We start from the raw sequence: 19,077 nt of genomic DNA, 5'->3' as shown, positions 1-19,077 counted from the left end.
ATTTCCCTTGATGAGATTTGTCAGCAGAACATCCACTGAGGTTGACTCTGTGACGTCCCAACAGATCTTGTTCTTCTGGAAGTCTAGGGGCAGTCGGCACTCATCCAGACCATCAAAGATGAACAGAACTTTGTACTTGTTGTAGATGGAGATTCCTGATTGTTTGGTTTCCATTGAGAAGTGATTAAGAAGTTCAATGAAAGTGTGTTTGTCCCCTTTCATCAAATTCAGCTCCCGAAAAGGGAATGAAAATACAAATTGGACATCCTGATTTGCTTTTCCTTCAGCCCAGTCCAGAATGAACTTCTGCACAGAGACTGTTTTTCCAATGCCAGCGACTCCCTTTGTCAGCACAGTTCTGATAAGTTTGTCTTGTCCAGTTAAGGGTGTGAAGATGTCGTTACATTTGATTGCAGTCTCTGGTCTTGCTTGTTTCCTGGTTGTTGTCTCAATCTGTCTCAGCTCATGTTCATTATTGACCTCTCCTGTTCCACCCTCTGTGATGTAGAGCTCTGTGTAGATCTTATTGAGAAGTGTTGGGTTTCCTTGTTTAGCGATCCCCTCAAATACACATTGAAACTTCTTCTTTAGATTAGATTTGAGTTCACGTTGGCAAATCACAGCGAGCTCATCTGAATGAAGAAATAACACAGAGGATATTAATATTACGTCTGTTTTAATGTCTACAGTATTGTAGGACTGTTATAAAGTTTTACATTATAATAATTTATTCTCTTAACTGACTGTATAAATGTGTAAATGTTTTCATAATGCATTACAGACTGGTGTGACTGATTATATTATTATTGGTATTATTGATGGTATTATTAATGTTCTCTCTCTCTAAATGAATCACCACAACACATCCCTGCTGCTACTTGATGAGGTCACTAGGTGTTGTGTTAAGGCTGCTACAATATCATTGAGTTACACAGCTACTTTAGCTGTACTTTAGCTACAGCTTTTAAATGTTATAAAACATCATTCAACATGAGGCAGACAGATCTTACATTTCTCCAGTGTGTCAGCAAGCTCCTTCTGGTTCATTTTCCTCAGGATGTGCAGTGTGATCTTCAGAGCCCCCTCTCTGGCACTGCTCTCCTGCTTCTCATCTTCAGCATCCACCACTTCCTTATCCTGCTTCTGACTCTCAAAGCCTTCTGGGAGTTCTGGACTAAGAATCCTCTTGAACATCTTCAGCTCGTTCTTCACAAATGTCATAATTTTCTCTTCAAGCATCTGAAATAAATAAAGTAAATAAGTTAAGCAAGAGAATAAATGCTTTCTCATTAACACATTAATGAATGATTGACAGATCAACTTTACTTGAGGTAAACAAAAACAAATGTACATAACAGGACCACATACACTGAATATGGAGGCCAGGTCTGTTTGATGACTCTGGGAAGACTGACCACTGAGAATCTCTGACTCTGATCTCTCCTGTTGGTTTCTGTGGACAAAACATGAGATTACATCTCCTCATCCAGGAGTGAGACACGTACACACACACACACACACACACACACACACACACACACACACACACGGAGGGAATGTTGTGTTTGTTTAATATTGTTTTAGGACTATGAAAATGGACAAAATGATTAGCATATGGATTATGAAAACAACAACAATAAATGGGAAAATGGGAGAGGAGAAATGACTAGAGACAGTGTTGTTTAACTCACTGACCAGGACCCATGAGTTCTTCTTACCTTTGTTCAGTAGAAAAGTCTCCCTCTCTAAAGTTTAGAGGTTCACCCATAGACCAGTCACTCTTCATGGACACACAGCTGGGAACAGGGGAGGCTGGTCTCTCCTGCTTGATTGGTCTTCAACACAACAGAGACAAACATTACATCTCTCATCTACTCTGAGCTCAGATGGGGAAACATAAGAAGAGTTTCACAAATAGAACTGACTTCCAGACGTTAGTTAACGCGCGCGAGCAGTGTGTCATTTTTAATAACAATTTTTTTTTTTTAATTAATTTAGCGACGCGAGCGTTGTAGTCAGTCTGTCAGCCCCGCTAAAAGGCTGGTGTCGTTACTCTGCCTTCTCCGGGGGATGTTGAGGTAAATTTACTAACCGGGAGGGTTGAATGATGTCATTTATTGGAGGGCTGGAAGACGCACTCACGAGGTTGTTTACTCACAATATCAGATATTAAGATGATTTTTATAATGAATGTATACTGAGGTTGAGGTTCTGACTAGTGATTATTTACCCGGTGTTCAATACCTGCTATTGAGGCGTCCTGAAAATAATATTCAAAAGTTCGGTCCTTGGACACAGAGGGTTTAAACACTACAGAAACAACCGGGGAGCCGGTGATGATGTAGTGGTAGCTATGGTAACTAGGATGCTGGGTAGAGTAGCAAACTAGCTAGGATTAGGATGCTGCTGGTAGAGTAGAGCTGCTTACCGAGCTAGCTAGGATAACTAGGATGCTGCTGGTAGAGTAGCTAGCTAGCTTACCGAGCTGTACCGACTAGCTAGGATAACTAGGATGCTGCTGGTAGAGTACCGAGCTGTACCGACTAGCTAGGATAACTAGGATGCTGCGCTAGCTGTTTACCGAGCTAGACTAGCTAGGATAACTAGGATGCTGCTGGTAGAGTAGCTAGCTAGCTTACCGAGCTGTACCGACTAGCTAGGATAACTAGGATGCTGCTGGTAGAGTAGCTAGCTAGTTTACCGAGCTGTACCGACTAGCTAGGATAACTAGGATGCTGCTGGTAAAGTAGCTATTAGCTTCGAGCTTACCGTCTGTCCCTGTCCGTCTCGATGATGAATCCGGTGAACCCCAAAATATATATAACTTTTATTGATTTCATATTTTAAGGAAGTGATAGAAGCCTTTTTATAAGGAACCTTGTTTTCTAAACACGTTTTTCTTTTGATGATTTAATTATCTACATCATGTTATTTCAAGTTCTCCTTTGGAGCGCAACATCATATTGTTAAAAATACTCCTAAATTGGGGATGGATATAAATTGGGCAGTTGAAGGCGTCTAGGGTGTAATATGTGTTCGATGAAAATGAACATTGTATGAAACGTTGTAGGCAACATTATTGGAAGGGACTTGATGCCTACTATGCCAAAGATATTTAGAGTTGTTAAACGGGTGTGAAGAGAGTGTTGATGTAACAGTTATATTGTCAATATTCTGCTGGTAACAACCATCACAATTGGTTAAAATATGCATTCCATTATATTAGTCAATAATTAAGAGAAGAGTGGTTGTGTCATGTAAAAATCCTATCAAATGTCTGACATTGCAAAGTACAGTCAGGGTGCCGTGGAACCCCTGCAGTACCTCCACAGACCCCGGATTGAGAACCCCTGTACCTCCAGTACCTCCCCAGACCCCGGATTGAGAACCCCTGCAGTACCTCCACAGACCCCGGATTGAGAACCCCTGCAGTACCTCCACAGACCCCGGATTGAGAACCCCTGCTCTCCACAGACCCCGGATTGAGAACCCGGATTGAGAAACCCCTGAGCAGTACCTCCACAGACCCCGGATTGAGAACCCCTGCAGTACCTCCACAGACCCCGGATTGAGAACCCCTGCAGTACCTCCACAGACCCCGGATTGAGAACCCCTGCAGTACCTCCACAGACCCCGGATTGAGAACCCTGCATTCCCAGACCCCAGACCCCTTATCCCAGAGTGATTGAGAACAGTGTGCATTCTCCACAGACCCCTATTTATTTTGAGAACCCCTGCAGTACCTCCACAGACCCCGGATTGAGAATTATCATCTTACATTCATCTTATCTATTGATTTTGGAAATAAACTTTATAAATTATTCATTAAATTAGTGTCATGTCCCTCAGAGAGATGAATTTTAGAGGCAGGGCCCCCCCCCAGTACCTCTCTCTCCCCAGAGAGAGGGCCCCCTCCATTCTTAGAGGACTCATTTTAGAGGCCCCCCTCCCTCTCTCCCCAGACTTGAGACCTCTCATTTTAGAGGCATTGGGCCCCCTCAGTCCCTCCCACAGAGACTCATTTTAGAGGCAGGGCCCCCTCCCTCTCTCTCCCCAGAGAGACTCATTTTAGAGCACTGACCCCTAAACAGAGATCCAGCATGTTGGTTGTGATTAACACAGTGACAACTAATTCTTGTTCTCATGTATTCATTATCTCTTTGAGAAATAAAACATTTACTAACAGACATAGAAACAGTCAGGTGATTTAATGCATCACATGACCATGTAGTTGTGATATTTCATCTCCATGGTAACTGTCAATAATAATAATAAGTCACTGTTTGTTAAGGTAGTTCTAGACAGTGCATTCAACACAAGGCCATATCTCACACTTATTTGAAATATTCATAAAGTAGGATATTTATTGTCTTTCAATCTGTTATTTTGGTAAATGTAATCTGAGAATGTAACAGAAGGGCTAAAACGGACATTATTGATCCCAGAAAGTCACTGATTTTAGTTTCAACAGTTCTGCCTTGTTATTATTCAACCATACTGATCATTTATGAACATTTGAACATCTTGGCCATGTTCTGTTATAATCTCCACCTCGGCACAGCCAGAAGAGCACTGGCCACCCCACATATGCTCTCTCTAATAAGGGACTCTTTCGGAGGACCTGAGCCCAGGGCCCCCCTTCTCTCTTCCCGGAGAGACCATTTTAGAGGCAGGACCATGCCCTCAACTACCTGACAGAGAGACTCTGTTTTTAGAGGCAGGTCCCCAGTCCACCTGACTCCCCAGCTGACTCAGCAGCACTGTTCTGCCTTATTATTAGATCCAGCATGCTGGTCATTTATGAACATTTGAACTAATCTTGTTCTCATGTTCTGTTATAATCTCCACATTTACACAGACATAGAAACAGTCAGGATTTAATGCATCACCCCATGTAGTTGTGATATTTCATCTCCATGGTAACTTCAATAGGTTTAAGTCACTGTTTCTAAGGGAGTTTAGACCTAGCAACACAAGGCCATGTCTACACTTATTTGTATTCACTGTTTGAGGATATTTATTGTCTTTCAATCTGTTACAAACTAATTGAGATATGCTGATGTACGAAGGGCTAATAAATTATTGATCTGAGGGGAAATGATTGATCCATTCAGAAAGTTCTGTTGATTTTATATTATTTTCAACCAAGTATAGTCATTTTATATTTGAACATCTAAATAGTATGTTTATTATTTATAGTAGTGGGGTTGTTAGATATGGATGTTATATTATGTAAAGTAGACTAGGTTATAATGTATAGTAGTGGGTTGTTAGTTAGTTATATGTAGTAGACTAGGTTATAATGTATAGTATGTAAGTAGACTAGTTATAAATGTATAGACTACCTTATATTATGATAGACTAGGTTTAATGTAGTATATGTAGATGTTATATTATGTAAAGTAGACTAGGTTATAATGTATAGTAGTGGGTTGTTAGTGATATGAACATGTTATGTTATGTTATAAGTCCAGACTAGGTTATAATGTATATAGTGGTTTGTTAGGTTTCTTCCTAGGTTTATATTATGTAGTAGGAGTTATAATTTTCCTAGGTTATAATGTATAGTTGCTGTTTGAGGTTTTAGGTGGGTTTATGTACAGCACTTTGAGATATAGCTTATGTAAAGCTATATAAATAGTGATATTGATTTGATTTGATAGTATTCAGAAAGGTTGTTTGATATGTAGATTTTATATTATGTAAAGTAGACTAGGTTATAATGTATAGTAGTGGGTTGTTAGTGATATGTAGATGTTATATTATGTAAAGTAGACTAGGTTATAATGTATAGTAGTGGGGTTGTTAGTGATATGTAGATTTTATATTATAAAGTAATAGGTTATAATGTATAGTAGGGGTTGTTAGTGATATGTAGATTTTATATTATGTAAAGTAGACTAGGTTATAATGTATATAGTAGTGGGTTGTTAGTGATATGTAGATTTTATATTATGTAAAGTAGACTAGGTTATAATGTATAGTAGTGGGGTTGTTAGTGATATGTAGATTTTATATTATGTAAAGTAGACTAGGTTATAATGTATAGTAGTGGGGTTGTTAGTGATATGTAGATTTTATATTATGTAAAGTAGACTAGGTTATAATGTATACTAGCAGTTTGTTAGTGATATGCAGATGAAAGTCTATACCTCAGATATAGCCATACATGTCATCGATGACCAGCCTAAACCTGTTCAGATCAGTTCACATAATGTTATAGTCCTACCAGTAGCAGGACAGAGAATCTACACTGTATATGCAAACATATGTGGACACCCCTTCAAATTAGTGGATTCTATTTCAGCCACACCAGTTGCTGACAGGTGTATAAAGTCGGACAGCCAGCCATGCAATCTCCATAAACAAACATTGGCAGTAGAATGACCTAACTGAAGATCTCAGTGCCTTTCAACGTGGCACCGTCATAGGATGCCACCTTTCCAACATGTCAGTTTGTCAAATATCTGCCCTGCTAGAGCTGCCCGGTCAACTGTAAGTGCTATTATTGTGAAGTGGAAACGTCTCGGAGCAACAACGGCTCAACAGTGAAGTGGTAGGCCACTCAAGCTCAGAGGACTGGCTCGCCAAGTGTGGAAGCACATAAAAATGATCTGTCCTCGGTTGCAACACTCACTACCGAGTTCCAAACTGCAATGTCAGCAAAATAACTGTTCATCGGGAGCTTCATGAAATGGATTTCCATGGCCAAGCAGCCGCACACAAGATCACCTTGCGCAATGCCAAGCATCGGCTTGAGTGGTGTAGAGCTCGCTGCCATTGGACTCTGGAGCAGTGGAATCTGGGTTTGGTGGATGCCAGGAAAACGCTTCCTGTCCGAATGCATTGTGCCAACTGTAAAGTTTGGTGGCGGAGGAAAAATAGTCTTGGGCAGTTTGGGGAAGGCCCTTTCCAGTTTCAGCATGACAATATCCCCGTGCACAAAGCGAGGTCCATACAGTAATGGCTTGTCGAGATCGGTGTGGAAGAACTTGACTGGCCTGCACAGAGCCCTGACCTCAACTCCATTGAACACCTTTGGGATGAATTGGAATGCCGACTGCGAGCCAGGCCCAATCACCCAACATCAGTGCCCGACCTCCCTAATGCTCTTGTGGCTGAACGGAAGCAAGTCCCCGCAGCAATGTTCCAACATCTAGTGGAAAGTCTTCCCAGAAGAGTGGAGGCTGTTATAGCAGCAAAGGGGGGACCAACTCCATAGGAATGCCTATGATTTTGGAATGAGATGTTCGACTAGCAAGTGTCCACATACTTTTGGTCATGTAGTGTATATCACCTAATCTAAATCAAATCAAATGTTATTGGTCACAATGTCAGAGCGGCATAGACTAAAATACAGTAGAATAGTATAGAATACAGTATATACATATGATATGAGTAATACATAGACTAAGATACAGTAGAATAGAATAGAGTATATACATATGAGATGAGTAATACATAGACTAAGATACAGTAGAATAGTATACAGTATATACATATGAGATGAGTAATGCATAGACTAAGATACAGTAGAATAGAATAGAGTATATACATATGAGATGAGTAATGCATAGACTAAGATACAGTAGAATAGTATAGAATACAGTATATACATATGAGATTAGTAATGAATAGACTAAGATACAGTAGAATAGATTACAGTATATACATATGAGATGAGTAATGCATAGACTAAGATACAGTAGAATAGATTACAGTATATACATATGAGATGAGTAATGCATAGACTAAGATACAGTAGAATAGAATTTCCTTCAAATCAACACATTTATCTGTCTTCTAATGCAGTGGTGTAAAGTACTTCAGTAAAATACTTTAAAGTACTACTTCAGTAGTTTTTGTGGGTATCTGTCCTTTACTTTACTATTTATATTTTTGAACAACTTTTACTTTCACTTCACTACATTCATAAATAGAATGATGTACTTTTTACTCCGTATATTTTCCCTGACAGCCAAAGGTACTCATTACATTTTGAATGCTTAGCAGGACAGAAAATTGTCCAATTTGCACAATTATCAACAGAACATCGCTGGTCATCCCTAATGCCTCTGATCTGGAGGACTCACTAAACACAAATGCTTTGTTTTTAAATGGTGTCTGAGTGTTGGAGTGTGACCCTGGCTATCCATAAATTAAAATAACAAGAACATTGTGCAGTCTGGTTTTCTTAATATAAGGAGTTTTCAATTATTACAACTTTACTTTTACTTTTGATATTTAATTATATTTAAAACCAAATACTTCTAGACTTTTCCTGAAGTAGTATTTTACTGGGTGACTTTCACTTTTACTTGAGTCATTTTCTATTAAGGAATCTTTACTTTTACTCCAGTTTGAGAACTGAGTTCTGTTTCCACCACTGTTCTAACGTTCCATATGAGACACAGTTTCAACAGACATTCTGGAACTGAGTTCTGTTTCCACCACTGTTCTAACGTTCCATATGAGACACAGTTTCAACAGACATTCTGGAACTGAGTTCTGTTTCCACCACTGTTCTAACGTTCCATGTGAGACACAGTTTCAACAGACATTCTGGAACTGAGTTCTGTTTCCACCACTGTTCTAACGTTCCATATGAGACACAGTTTCAACAGACATTCTGGAACTGAGTTCTGTTTCCACCACTGTTCTAACGTTCCATATGAGACACAGTTTCAACAGACATTCTGGAACTGAGTTCTGTTTCCACCACTGTTCTAACGTTCCATATGAGACACAGTTTCAACAGACATTCTGGAACTGCGTCAGCTACAAAATTACTTTCCATTTCATATCAGGAAATAAAGTAACGGTCACTGGGGGAATTAGTTGTGCATTGCCCGGCTCCCCGGGGGAGCAGAGTTTAAGCATTTTAGACCATTCCATTGGTCCATAAATTATATGTCCACTCAGCTGTAGCACCGGGCCATGCAAAACGATACTCCCACTGTCGCGCAGGGCACTGAGACACTGAGTTCTAAACCCAGACGCGTTTCTTCAAGACATCTCTCTTACATTATTTTTGATAAACATTAATTTACTCGAAACCAAGTTTAGCTGTGTTTTTTTCTCCAAGATGTGAGTTACTGTAGGACTTTAATAATTGTAAGCAGTCCTACAAACCCAAAGGGTTTTCATTTGAGAATGTTCATTTGTTTGCCTCGAATATTAAATTATTTTAAAATATGTGATGATTAGTTGAATCAGGAGTGTAAGTGCTGGTAAGAACAAAAGGATTCAGAAACCCTGAGATAAACATAAAATCATATAATTGAAAAGCTCTTCCACCATCTTTACCAGACGTTTTACTGATAACATGTCGGCCTACTGATTAGTTTACACTTTGAAATCTGCTGTCTGTCAGCAACTCAGCTCAAGTAGCAGTTCTACTAAATAGTAATATCTCATTCCAGGTATTAATTATCTTATTCTGTCCATTAGAATAGATTATTGTTCAGAAATACTTACTTTATTTTTCAATAATCTCCATATAGTCTTTTCTGCTCTGTCGTCTCAAAATGGATCCTGAACAAAAGAACAACTTTACTTTCAGTTTCAGCTCAGCCGCCTCCCCACCCTGATAATAAAGTGTTGTATTGGTATCTTCCACTAGATGGCAGTAAACACCTGCTGTAACTAGACTTTACAACTATGTGTTCTGTTTCATAAAGGCAGTGTCCCAGAAGAGGAGCGTTGCTCTAGGATCAGCTCCTCCTGTCCATCTAATCTGATTCATTATGATCTAGGATCAGGTCCACCTCTCCATCTAATCTGATTCATTACTATCTAGGATCAGCTCCCCTCTCCATCTAATCTGATTCATTATGATCTAGGATCAGGTCTCCCCTCTCCATGTAATCTGATTCATTGTGATCTAGGATCAGGTCCCCCTCTCCATGTAATCTGATTCATTATGATGTAGGATCAGGTCCCCCCTCTCCATGTAATCTGATTAATTATGATCTAGGATCAGGTCCCCCCTCTCCATGTAATCTGATTCATTATGATCTAGGATCAGGTCTCCCTCTCCATGTAATCTGATTCATTATGATCTAGGATCAGGTCCCCCCTCTCCATGTAATCTGATTCATTATGATCTAGGATCAGCTCCTCCTGTCCATCTAATCTGATTCATTATGATCTAGGATCAGGTCCACCTCTCCATCTAATCTGATTCATTATGATCTAGGATCAGGTCCCCCTCTCCATGTAATCTGATTAATTATGATCTAGGATCAGGTCCCCCCTCTCCATTTAATCTGATTAATTATGATCTAGGATCAGGTCCCCCTCTCCATGTAATCTGATTCATTATGATCTAGGATCAGGTCTCCCTCTCCATGTAATCTGATTCATTATGATCTAGGATCAGGTCCCCCTCTCCATGTAATCTGATTCATTATGATCTAGGATCAGGTCCCCCTCTCCATGTAATCTGATTCATTATGATCTAGGATCAGGTCCCTCCTCTCCATGTAATCTGATTCATTATGATCTAGGATCAGGTCCCCTCTCCATGTAATCTGATTCATTATGATCTAGGATCAGGTCCCCCCTCTCCATGTAATCTGATTCATTATGATCTAGGATCAGGTCCCCCTCTCCATGTAATCTGATTCATTATGATCTAGGATCAGGTCCCCCTCTCCATGTAATCTGATTCATTATGATCTAGGATCAGGTCCCCCTCTCCATGTAATCTGATTCATTATGATCTAGGATCAGGTCCCCTCTCCATGTAATCTGATTCATTATGATCTAGGATCAGGTCCCCCCTCTCCATGTAATCTTATTCATTATGATCTAGGATCAGGTCCCCCACTACTGGATCAGAGAGTCTACTAAATGACTCACTACTGGATCAGAGCGTCTGCTAAATGACTCATTACTGGATCAGAGCGTCTGCTAAATGACTCATTACTGGATCAGAGAGTGTGCTAAATGACTCACTACTGGATCAGAGGGCCTGCTAAATGACTCACTACTGGATCAGAGCGTCTGCTAAAATACTCACTACTGGATCAGAGCGTCTGCTAAATGACTCATTACTGGATCAGAGCGTCTGCTAAATGACTCATTACTGGATCAGAGCGTCTGCTAAATGACTCACTACTGGATCAGAGCGCCTGCTAAATTACTCACTACTGGATCAGACCGTCTGCTAAATGACTCACTACTGGATCAGAGCGTCTGCTAAATGATTCACTGCTGGATCAGAGCGCCTGCTAAATGACTCACTACTGGATCAGAGAGTCTGCTAAAATGACTCACTACTGGATCAGAGAGTCTGCTAAATGATTCACTGCTGGATCAGAGCGCCTGCTAAATGACTCACTACTGGATCAGAGTTGTTGATCCATCCTCAGTGTTCTCCTATCACAGCTATTAAACTCTGTAACTGTTTTTAAGTCACCATTGGCCTCATGCTGAAATCAATGAGAGGTTTCCTTCCTCTCCGGCAACTAAGTTAGGAAGACGCCTGTATCTTTGTAGTGACTGGGTGTATTGATTCACCATCCAAAGTGTAATTAATAATAACTTCACCAGGCTCAAAATCATATTCAATGTCTGCTTTTGTTTTTCCCATCTACCAATAAGTGCCCTTCTTTGTGAGGCATGGAGATGGAGATAGGAATTTGGACTTGTGGTTTTACTTAATTCTCCGTACTGGCTAATGATTATAAATCTGATTCTGAACTAATCATTAATTCATACATTGCGCCCCTGACCTGAGAGGATGGAAGTTCAATATGTAGCTAGATGTAGACGGCTAATGTTTAATAGTTAACTAGCGAAAGTTGCGAACCAAGCTTTTTTAGCCAAGTAGCCGAGGACATAAAATAAAGGTATGTACAGTATTTATTGACTTGTTAATTGTTTACTCCATGTGTAACTCTGTGTTGTCTGATCACTCTGCTATGCTTTAACTTGGCCAGGTCGCAGTTGCAAATGAGAACTTGTTCTCAACTAGCCTACCTGGTTAAATAAAGGTGTTCTCAACTAGCCTACCTGGTTAAATAAAGGTGTTCTCAACTAGCCTACCTGGTTAAATAAAGGTGTTCTCAACTAGCCTACCTGGTTAAATAAAGGTGTTCTCAACTAGCCTACCTGGTTAAATAAAGGTGAAATAAAAATATAACAAATGAAACAGTATGACAGGGTGATAGACCGTTTTGTTCTTCTGGAATTTCGTTGCTGAAGAGAATCTCTTCTGTCACTCTGTTTTGGTTCATGTAGGTGACTGTGACAGGGTGCCATCTCTTCTCTCACTCTGTTTTGGTTCATGCAGGTGACTGTGACAGGGTGCCATCTCTTCTCTCACTCTGTTTTGGTTCATGCAGGTGACTGTGACAGGGTGCTATCTCTTCTCTCACTCTGTTTTGGTTCATGCAGGTGACTGTGACAGGGTGCTATCTCTTCTCTCACTCTGTTTTGGTTCATGCAGGTGACTGTGACAGGGTGCTATCTCTTCTCTCACTCTGTTTTGGTTCATGCAGGTGACTGTGACAGGGTGCCATCTCTTCTCTCACTCTGTTTTGGTTCATGCAGGTGACTGTGACAGGGTGCTATCTCTTCTGTCACTCTGTTTTGGTTCATGCAGGTGACTGTGACAGGATGCTATCTCTTCTCTCACTCTGTTTTGGTTCATGCAGGTGACTGTGACAGGGTGCTATCTCTTCTCTCACTCTGTTTTGGTTCATGCAGGTGACTGTGACAGGGTGCTATCTCTTCTCTCACTCTGTTTTGGTTCATGCAGGTGACTGTGACAGGGTGCTATCTCTTCTCTCACTCTGTTTTGGTTCATGCAGGTGACTGTGACAGGGTGCTATCTCTCTCTCACTCTGTTTTGGTCCATGCAGGTGACTGTGACAGGGTGCTATCTCTTCTCTACTGTGGTGCATTGAGGTCGTTTAAACCTCTCCAGTTAACTAAATGATTCATTTAAGTTTGACTTCAAGTGTCCGTGTGTTGAATTTCAACATCAACAACAAGTAGAGAAATCTGCTGAACACACACACACACGCACACACACACACACACACACACACACACACACACACACACACACACACACACACACACACACACACACACACACACACACACACACACACACATACATCAGAACCATGGACTGCCACATATGTAGCTTACGTTGATGAGACTAAATAGTTGTTGGTATCTTTTAGATGTCTGTTAAATGCAATATGTGTTGTGGACTCCACCGGACAGACTCTCTGATTTAGTGATGAAACAAAGGTGTGGTTGAATTGCATCTGCCACTGTGTCTTCTTATTGTCTGGGCCTTAGGCTTATATATCATGGTTGCAAAGCATATGAACTAGCAGGTTATAGAGCAAACAATGCAATTATTCACAACACATGTGTTGTACCATGTCTTCCCCAGTGATATTACCCACTATTATATACCCACTATTATCACAACACATGTGGTGTACCATGTCTTCCCCAGTGATATTACCCACTATATTACCCACTATTATCACAAACGTGTTGTACATGTGTCTTCCCCAGTGATATTACCCACTATTGTCACAAACATGTGGTGTAACATTCCCCAGTGATATTACCCACTATATTACCCACTATTATCACAACACATGTGTTGTACCATGTCCAGTGATATTACCCACTATTATCACAACACATGTGTTGTACCATGTCTTCCCATATTACCCACTATATTACCCACTAACACAACACATGTGTTGTACCATGTCTTCCCCAGTGATATTACCCATATTATCACAACACATGTGGTGTAACATGTCTTCCCAGTGATATTACCCACTATATTACCCACTATTATCACAACACATGTGTTGTACCATGTCTTCCCCAGTATATTACCCACTATTATCACAACACATGTGTTGTACCAGTGATGTCTTCCCCAGTGATATTACCCACTATATTACCCACTATTATCACAACACATGTGGTGTAACATGTCTTCCCCAGTGAGTACCCATATTATCACAACACATGTATTACCCACTATTATCACAATCACAACACATGTGTTGTACCATGTCTTCCCCAGTGATATTACCCACTATATTACCCACTATTATCACAACACATGTGGTGTACCATGTCTTCCCCAGTGATATTACCCACTATTATCACAACACATGTGTTGTACCATGTCTTCCCCAGTGATATTACCCAGGCACCACTACCACTGCAGCACCACTGATTATTTTGTTACATTAGAAGTGTCCATCCAAAGGCTCAAGTGTTTCTACAATTCCCTCTAACACCTCCACTGTGGGGCTCTATAAAACTATTGGAACAATTTCCTGTTTGACCGCTAGGTGTTATGGGTATTATGACACCTCCACTGTGGGGCTCTATAAAACTATTGGAACAATTTCCCTGTTTGACCGCTAGGTGTTATGGGTATTATGACACCTCCACTGTGGGGCTCTATAAAACTATTGGAACCATTTCCCTGTTTGACCGCTAGGTGTTATGGGTATTATAACACCTCCACTGTGGGGCTCTATAAAACTATTGGAAACATTTCCCTGTTTGACCGCTAGGTGTTATGGGTACTATAACACCTCCACTGTGGGGCTCTATAAACTATTGGAAACATTTCCCTGTTTGACCGCTAGGTGTTATGGGTACTATGACACCTCCACTGTGGGGCTCTATAAAACTATTGGCACCATTTCCCTGTTTGACCGCTAGGTGTTATGGGTACTATAACACCTCCACTGTGGGGCTCTATAAACTATTGGAAACATTTCCCTGTTTGACCGCTAGGTGTTATGGGTACTATAACACCTCCACTGTGGGGCTCTATAAACTATTGGAAACATTTCCCTGTTTGACCGCTAGGTGTTATGGGTATTATGACACCTCCACTGTGGGGCTCTATAAAACTATTGGAACCATTTCCCTGTTTGAGCGCTAGGTGTTATGGGTATTATGACACTTCCACTGTGGGGCTCTATAAAACTATTGGAACCATTTCCCTGTTTGACCGCTGGGTGTTATGGGTATTATGACACTTCCACTGTGGGGCTCTATAAAACTATTGGAACCATTTCCCTGTTTGAGCGCTAGGTGTTATGGGTATTATGACACCTCCACTGTGGGGCTCTATAAAACTATTGGAACCATTTCCCTGTTTGACCGCTAGGTGTTATGGGTATTATGACACCTCCACTGTGGGGCTCTATAGATCAAATTAAACTTGAGAATCTAGAGAATGTAACAATATTCGCTGTGATGTAACAATATCCGCTGTGATGTAACAATATTCGCTGTGATGTTCAGCCCCCAAAATGAAAATAAATACTAAATCATTTCATAGAATTGAACTAAGACCACTTTCTCTTTGGTCACAGATGGACAACATCACTTAGTGTTTCCAGCTGAAGATGTGATGAATCTGCACACATTTGAATGGTGTCTCTGCACCGCTCAGTTGACGTTTAGGGGAAAGTATCAGACACTCAAATCTATGAATCTTAGAACAGTAATATTTTACACATGAAGGTACCAAGAAGACTTCATTTCTGATGAAAAAACACAAATGTGAAAAAATTATGGATATAAACTCTTCATAAATTCTTAAACAAAATTGTAATCTCACCTCTTAGCTTTGGTGTCATGTTCCCCAGAGAGACTCATTTTCGAGGCATGGCCGCCCTCCTCTCTCTCCCCAGAGAGACTCATTTTCAGGGCAATGACCCCTAAACAGAGATCCAACATGTCATTGAACTATAATACATGAATAAATATACAAATTGTAAAATATCCACAATATACGAATATATGAACAATATGTTTTTTTTTCATTTCATTGACTACACCCAGTTAGCTATATGAACAACATGTTATTGAATGTGACTTGACTACACCCAGTTAGCTATATGAACAACATGTTATTGAATGTGACTTGACTACACCCAGTTAGCTATATGAACAACATGTTATTGAATGTGACTTGCCTATGCCCCAGTTAGCGCCATTTTGTATGATTGAACTGTCACGTAGCTGTCCCAGGTGAAATGGACTGTTACATCTGAGTGTTTTACTGTCATTCACTAAACTAAAATTACACCATACATTTAATTTCTCTTCACACTTTACAATAATCCCTGGGAAAAGTCTTACCTTGTAGCCTGAATTCACAACCAGAAGATGTCAAGTCATTGAAATATTTTCGGTTCTGCTGAGAGAGCACCTTTCTGATGACAAGTGGCTCTGTATCTTCAACTTTCTACCAACATCCTACATGAATAATCCCTGGTAGGATTCTTACCTTGCAGCCTGAATTCAAAACCAGAACATGTCAAGTCAGTGAGAGTTTCCTTTGTGTTGAGAATGAAACCTTGGGAACCGTTTATTCACCTCCCCAATGTCAGGAAACTTTGTGTAATTTTTGTTACTGATTAATTTAGGACTCCATCATTTCTGTTAAAGTTTAGTAGCTCTGACCCCATGTCAGCATCATCAGAAACCCAGTTTAACCTGTTTACCAGAAAATCCTTGTGTTTCCAATAACATCGCTGTGTAGCTACTGCTTTCCTGCAGTCAGATTACCTAGTGACCTCATGGTGGAATGTTATTCATATTGTATCATTATTACCTAGTGACCTCATGGTGGAATGTTATTCATATTGTATCATTATTACCTAGTGACCTCATGGTGGAATGTTATTCATATTGTATCATTATTACCTAGTGACCTCATGGTGGAATGTTATTCATATTGTACCATTATTACCTAGTGACCTCATGGTGGAATGTTATTCATATTGTATCATTATTACCTAGTGACCTCATGGTGGAATGTTATTCATATTGTACCATTATTACCTAGTGACCTCATGGTGGAATATTATTCATATTGTATCATTATTACCTAGTGACCTCATGGTGGAATGTTATTCATATTGTACCATTATTACCTAGTGACCTCATGGTGGAATGTTATTCATATTGTATCATTATTACCTAGTGACCTCATGGTGGAATGTTATTCATATTGTACCATTACTACCTAGTGACCTCATGGTGGATTCATATTGTATCATTATTCTAGTGATATTGTATCATTATTACCTAGTGACCTCATGGTGGAATGTTATTCATATTGTATCATTATTACCTAGTGACCTCATGGTGGAATGTTATTCATATTGTATCATTATTACCTAGTGAACCATTATTACCATGGTGGAATGTTATTCATATTGTATCATTATTACCTAGTGACCTCATGGTGGAATGTTATTCATATTGTATCATTATTACCTAGTGACCTCATGGTGGAATGTTATTCATATTGTATCATTATTACCTAGTGACCTCATGGTGGAATGTTATTCATATTGTATCATTATTACCTAGTGACCTCATGGTGGAATGTTATTCATATTGTATCATTATTACCTAGTGACCTCATGGTGGAATGTTATTCATATTGTATCATTATCATGGTGGAATGTTATTCATATTGTATCATTAGTGACCTCATGGTGGAATGTTATTCATATTGTATCATTATTACCTAGTGACCTCATGGTGGAATGTTATTCATATTGTATCATTATTTAGTGACCTCATGGTGGAATGTTATTCAATTGTATCATTATTACCTAGTGATAATTCATAATAATAATAAACATTAATAGTTTTTTAACGCCGAAAATCGGTGTTTCTCTGCCAAATGGTTTTGTTATATTTCAGTCATCTGTGATGTATATAAAGTGAATATTTTGGGATGCAACTCAACATGAAATATATTTCAGTCTTCTATGATGTATATAAAGTGTAATATTGGGATGCAACTCAACATGGAATCCATTTCAACTCCATATCTGACATGGTACCGGTGTCTTCTTTCTTTAAGCCCAGAACCGTGTGTTTAAAACTTCCAACAAACACTGTGTGACCCTGATTCAGACCACTGCATTTCAAGGTTAATCATTAATAACAACACCGTATGAACAACTAGCAGTTTCCAAGACCAGTGATTCAAGTTCGAGTTTCTGTCCCAAAGTGGCAGCCTATTCCCTATAGAGTACACTACTTTGAACAGAGCTCTATGACACCCTATTCCCTATATAGTTCACTACTTTTGACCAGAGCTCTATAACACCCTATTCCCTACATACTGTAGTACACTACTTTGACCAGAGCTCTATAACACGCTATTCCCTACATACTGTAGTACACTACTTTGAACAGAGCTCTATAACACCCTATTCCCTACATACTGTAGTGCACTACTTTGAACAGAGCTCTATAATACCTTATTCCCAACATAGTGCACTACTTTGAACAGAGCTCTATTGCACCCTATTCCCAACATAGTGCACTACTTTGAACAGAGCTCTATAACACCCTATTCCCTACATAGTGCACTACTTTGACCAGAGCTCTATCACACCCTATTCCCTACATACTGTAGTACACTACTTTGACCAGAGCTCTATAACACCCTATTCCCTACATACTGTAGTACACTACTTTGACCAGAGCTCTATAACACCCTATTCCCTACATACTGTAGTACACTACTTTGAACAGAGCTCTATAACACCCTATTCCCTACATACTGTAGTACACTACTTTGACCAGAGCTCTATAACACCCTATTCCCTACATACTGTAGTGCACTACTTTGAACAGAGCTCTATAATACCTTATTCCCAACATAGTGCACTACTTTGAACAGAGCTCTATTGCACCCTATTCCCAACATAGTGCACTACTTTGAACAGAGCTCTATAACACCCTATTCCCTACATAGTGCACTACTTTGACCAGAGCTCTATCACACCCCATTGCCTACATAGTGCACTACTTTGACCAGAGCTCTATAACAGCCTATTCCCTACATACTGTAGTGCACTACTTTGAGCAGAGCTCTATAACACCCTATTCCCTACATAGTGCACTACTTTGACCAGAGCTCTATAACACCCTATTCCCTACAAACTGTAGTACACTACTTTAGACCAGAGCTCTATAACACCCTATTCCCTACATACTGTAGTACACTACTTTAGACCAGAGCTCTAT

The 19,077-nt window shown here is 39.9% G+C and overlaps 1 protein-coding gene across 3 annotated transcripts in view; it reads right to left on the bottom strand.

Annotated features, from left to right (window-relative positions):
* The window catches only part of LOC135564803 (NACHT, LRR and PYD domains-containing protein 4E-like), a 259,953-nt gene extending 243,441 nt beyond the window's left edge, over window positions 1–16,512 (bottom strand). The window contains exons 1-5 of one of the 3 annotated variants that reach the window (XM_065010865.1): window positions 16,162–16,512; window positions 15,638–15,737; window positions 1,719–1,835; window positions 1,369–1,453; window positions 1,011–1,239 (exon numbers count right to left, since the gene is read on the bottom strand). In XM_065010865.1, the coding sequence (XP_064866937.1) occupies window positions 1,011–1,239; window positions 1,369–1,453; window positions 1,719–1,835; window positions 15,638–15,720 (514 nt within the window). In that variant the 5' untranslated portion in view covers window positions 15,721–15,737; window positions 16,162–16,512. Of the gene's footprint in view, window positions 1–1,010; window positions 1,240–1,368; window positions 1,454–1,718; window positions 1,836–9,477; window positions 9,796–15,637; window positions 15,738–16,161 lie in introns of those variants that run through there. The other 2 variants (XM_065010867.1, XM_065010866.1) reach the window with 2 other exon arrangements.
* Window positions 16,513–19,077: the final 2,565 nt, after the last annotated feature.

Source organism: Oncorhynchus nerka, linkage group LG26 (assembly GCF_034236695.1).
Source record: "Oncorhynchus nerka isolate Pitt River linkage group LG26, Oner_Uvic_2.0, whole genome shotgun sequence".
Taxonomy (NCBI): domain Eukaryota; kingdom Metazoa; phylum Chordata; class Actinopteri; order Salmoniformes; family Salmonidae; genus Oncorhynchus; species Oncorhynchus nerka.
Note: the sequence above shows the minus strand (reverse complement) of the source record. Positions and strands in the feature narration are given on the sequence as shown.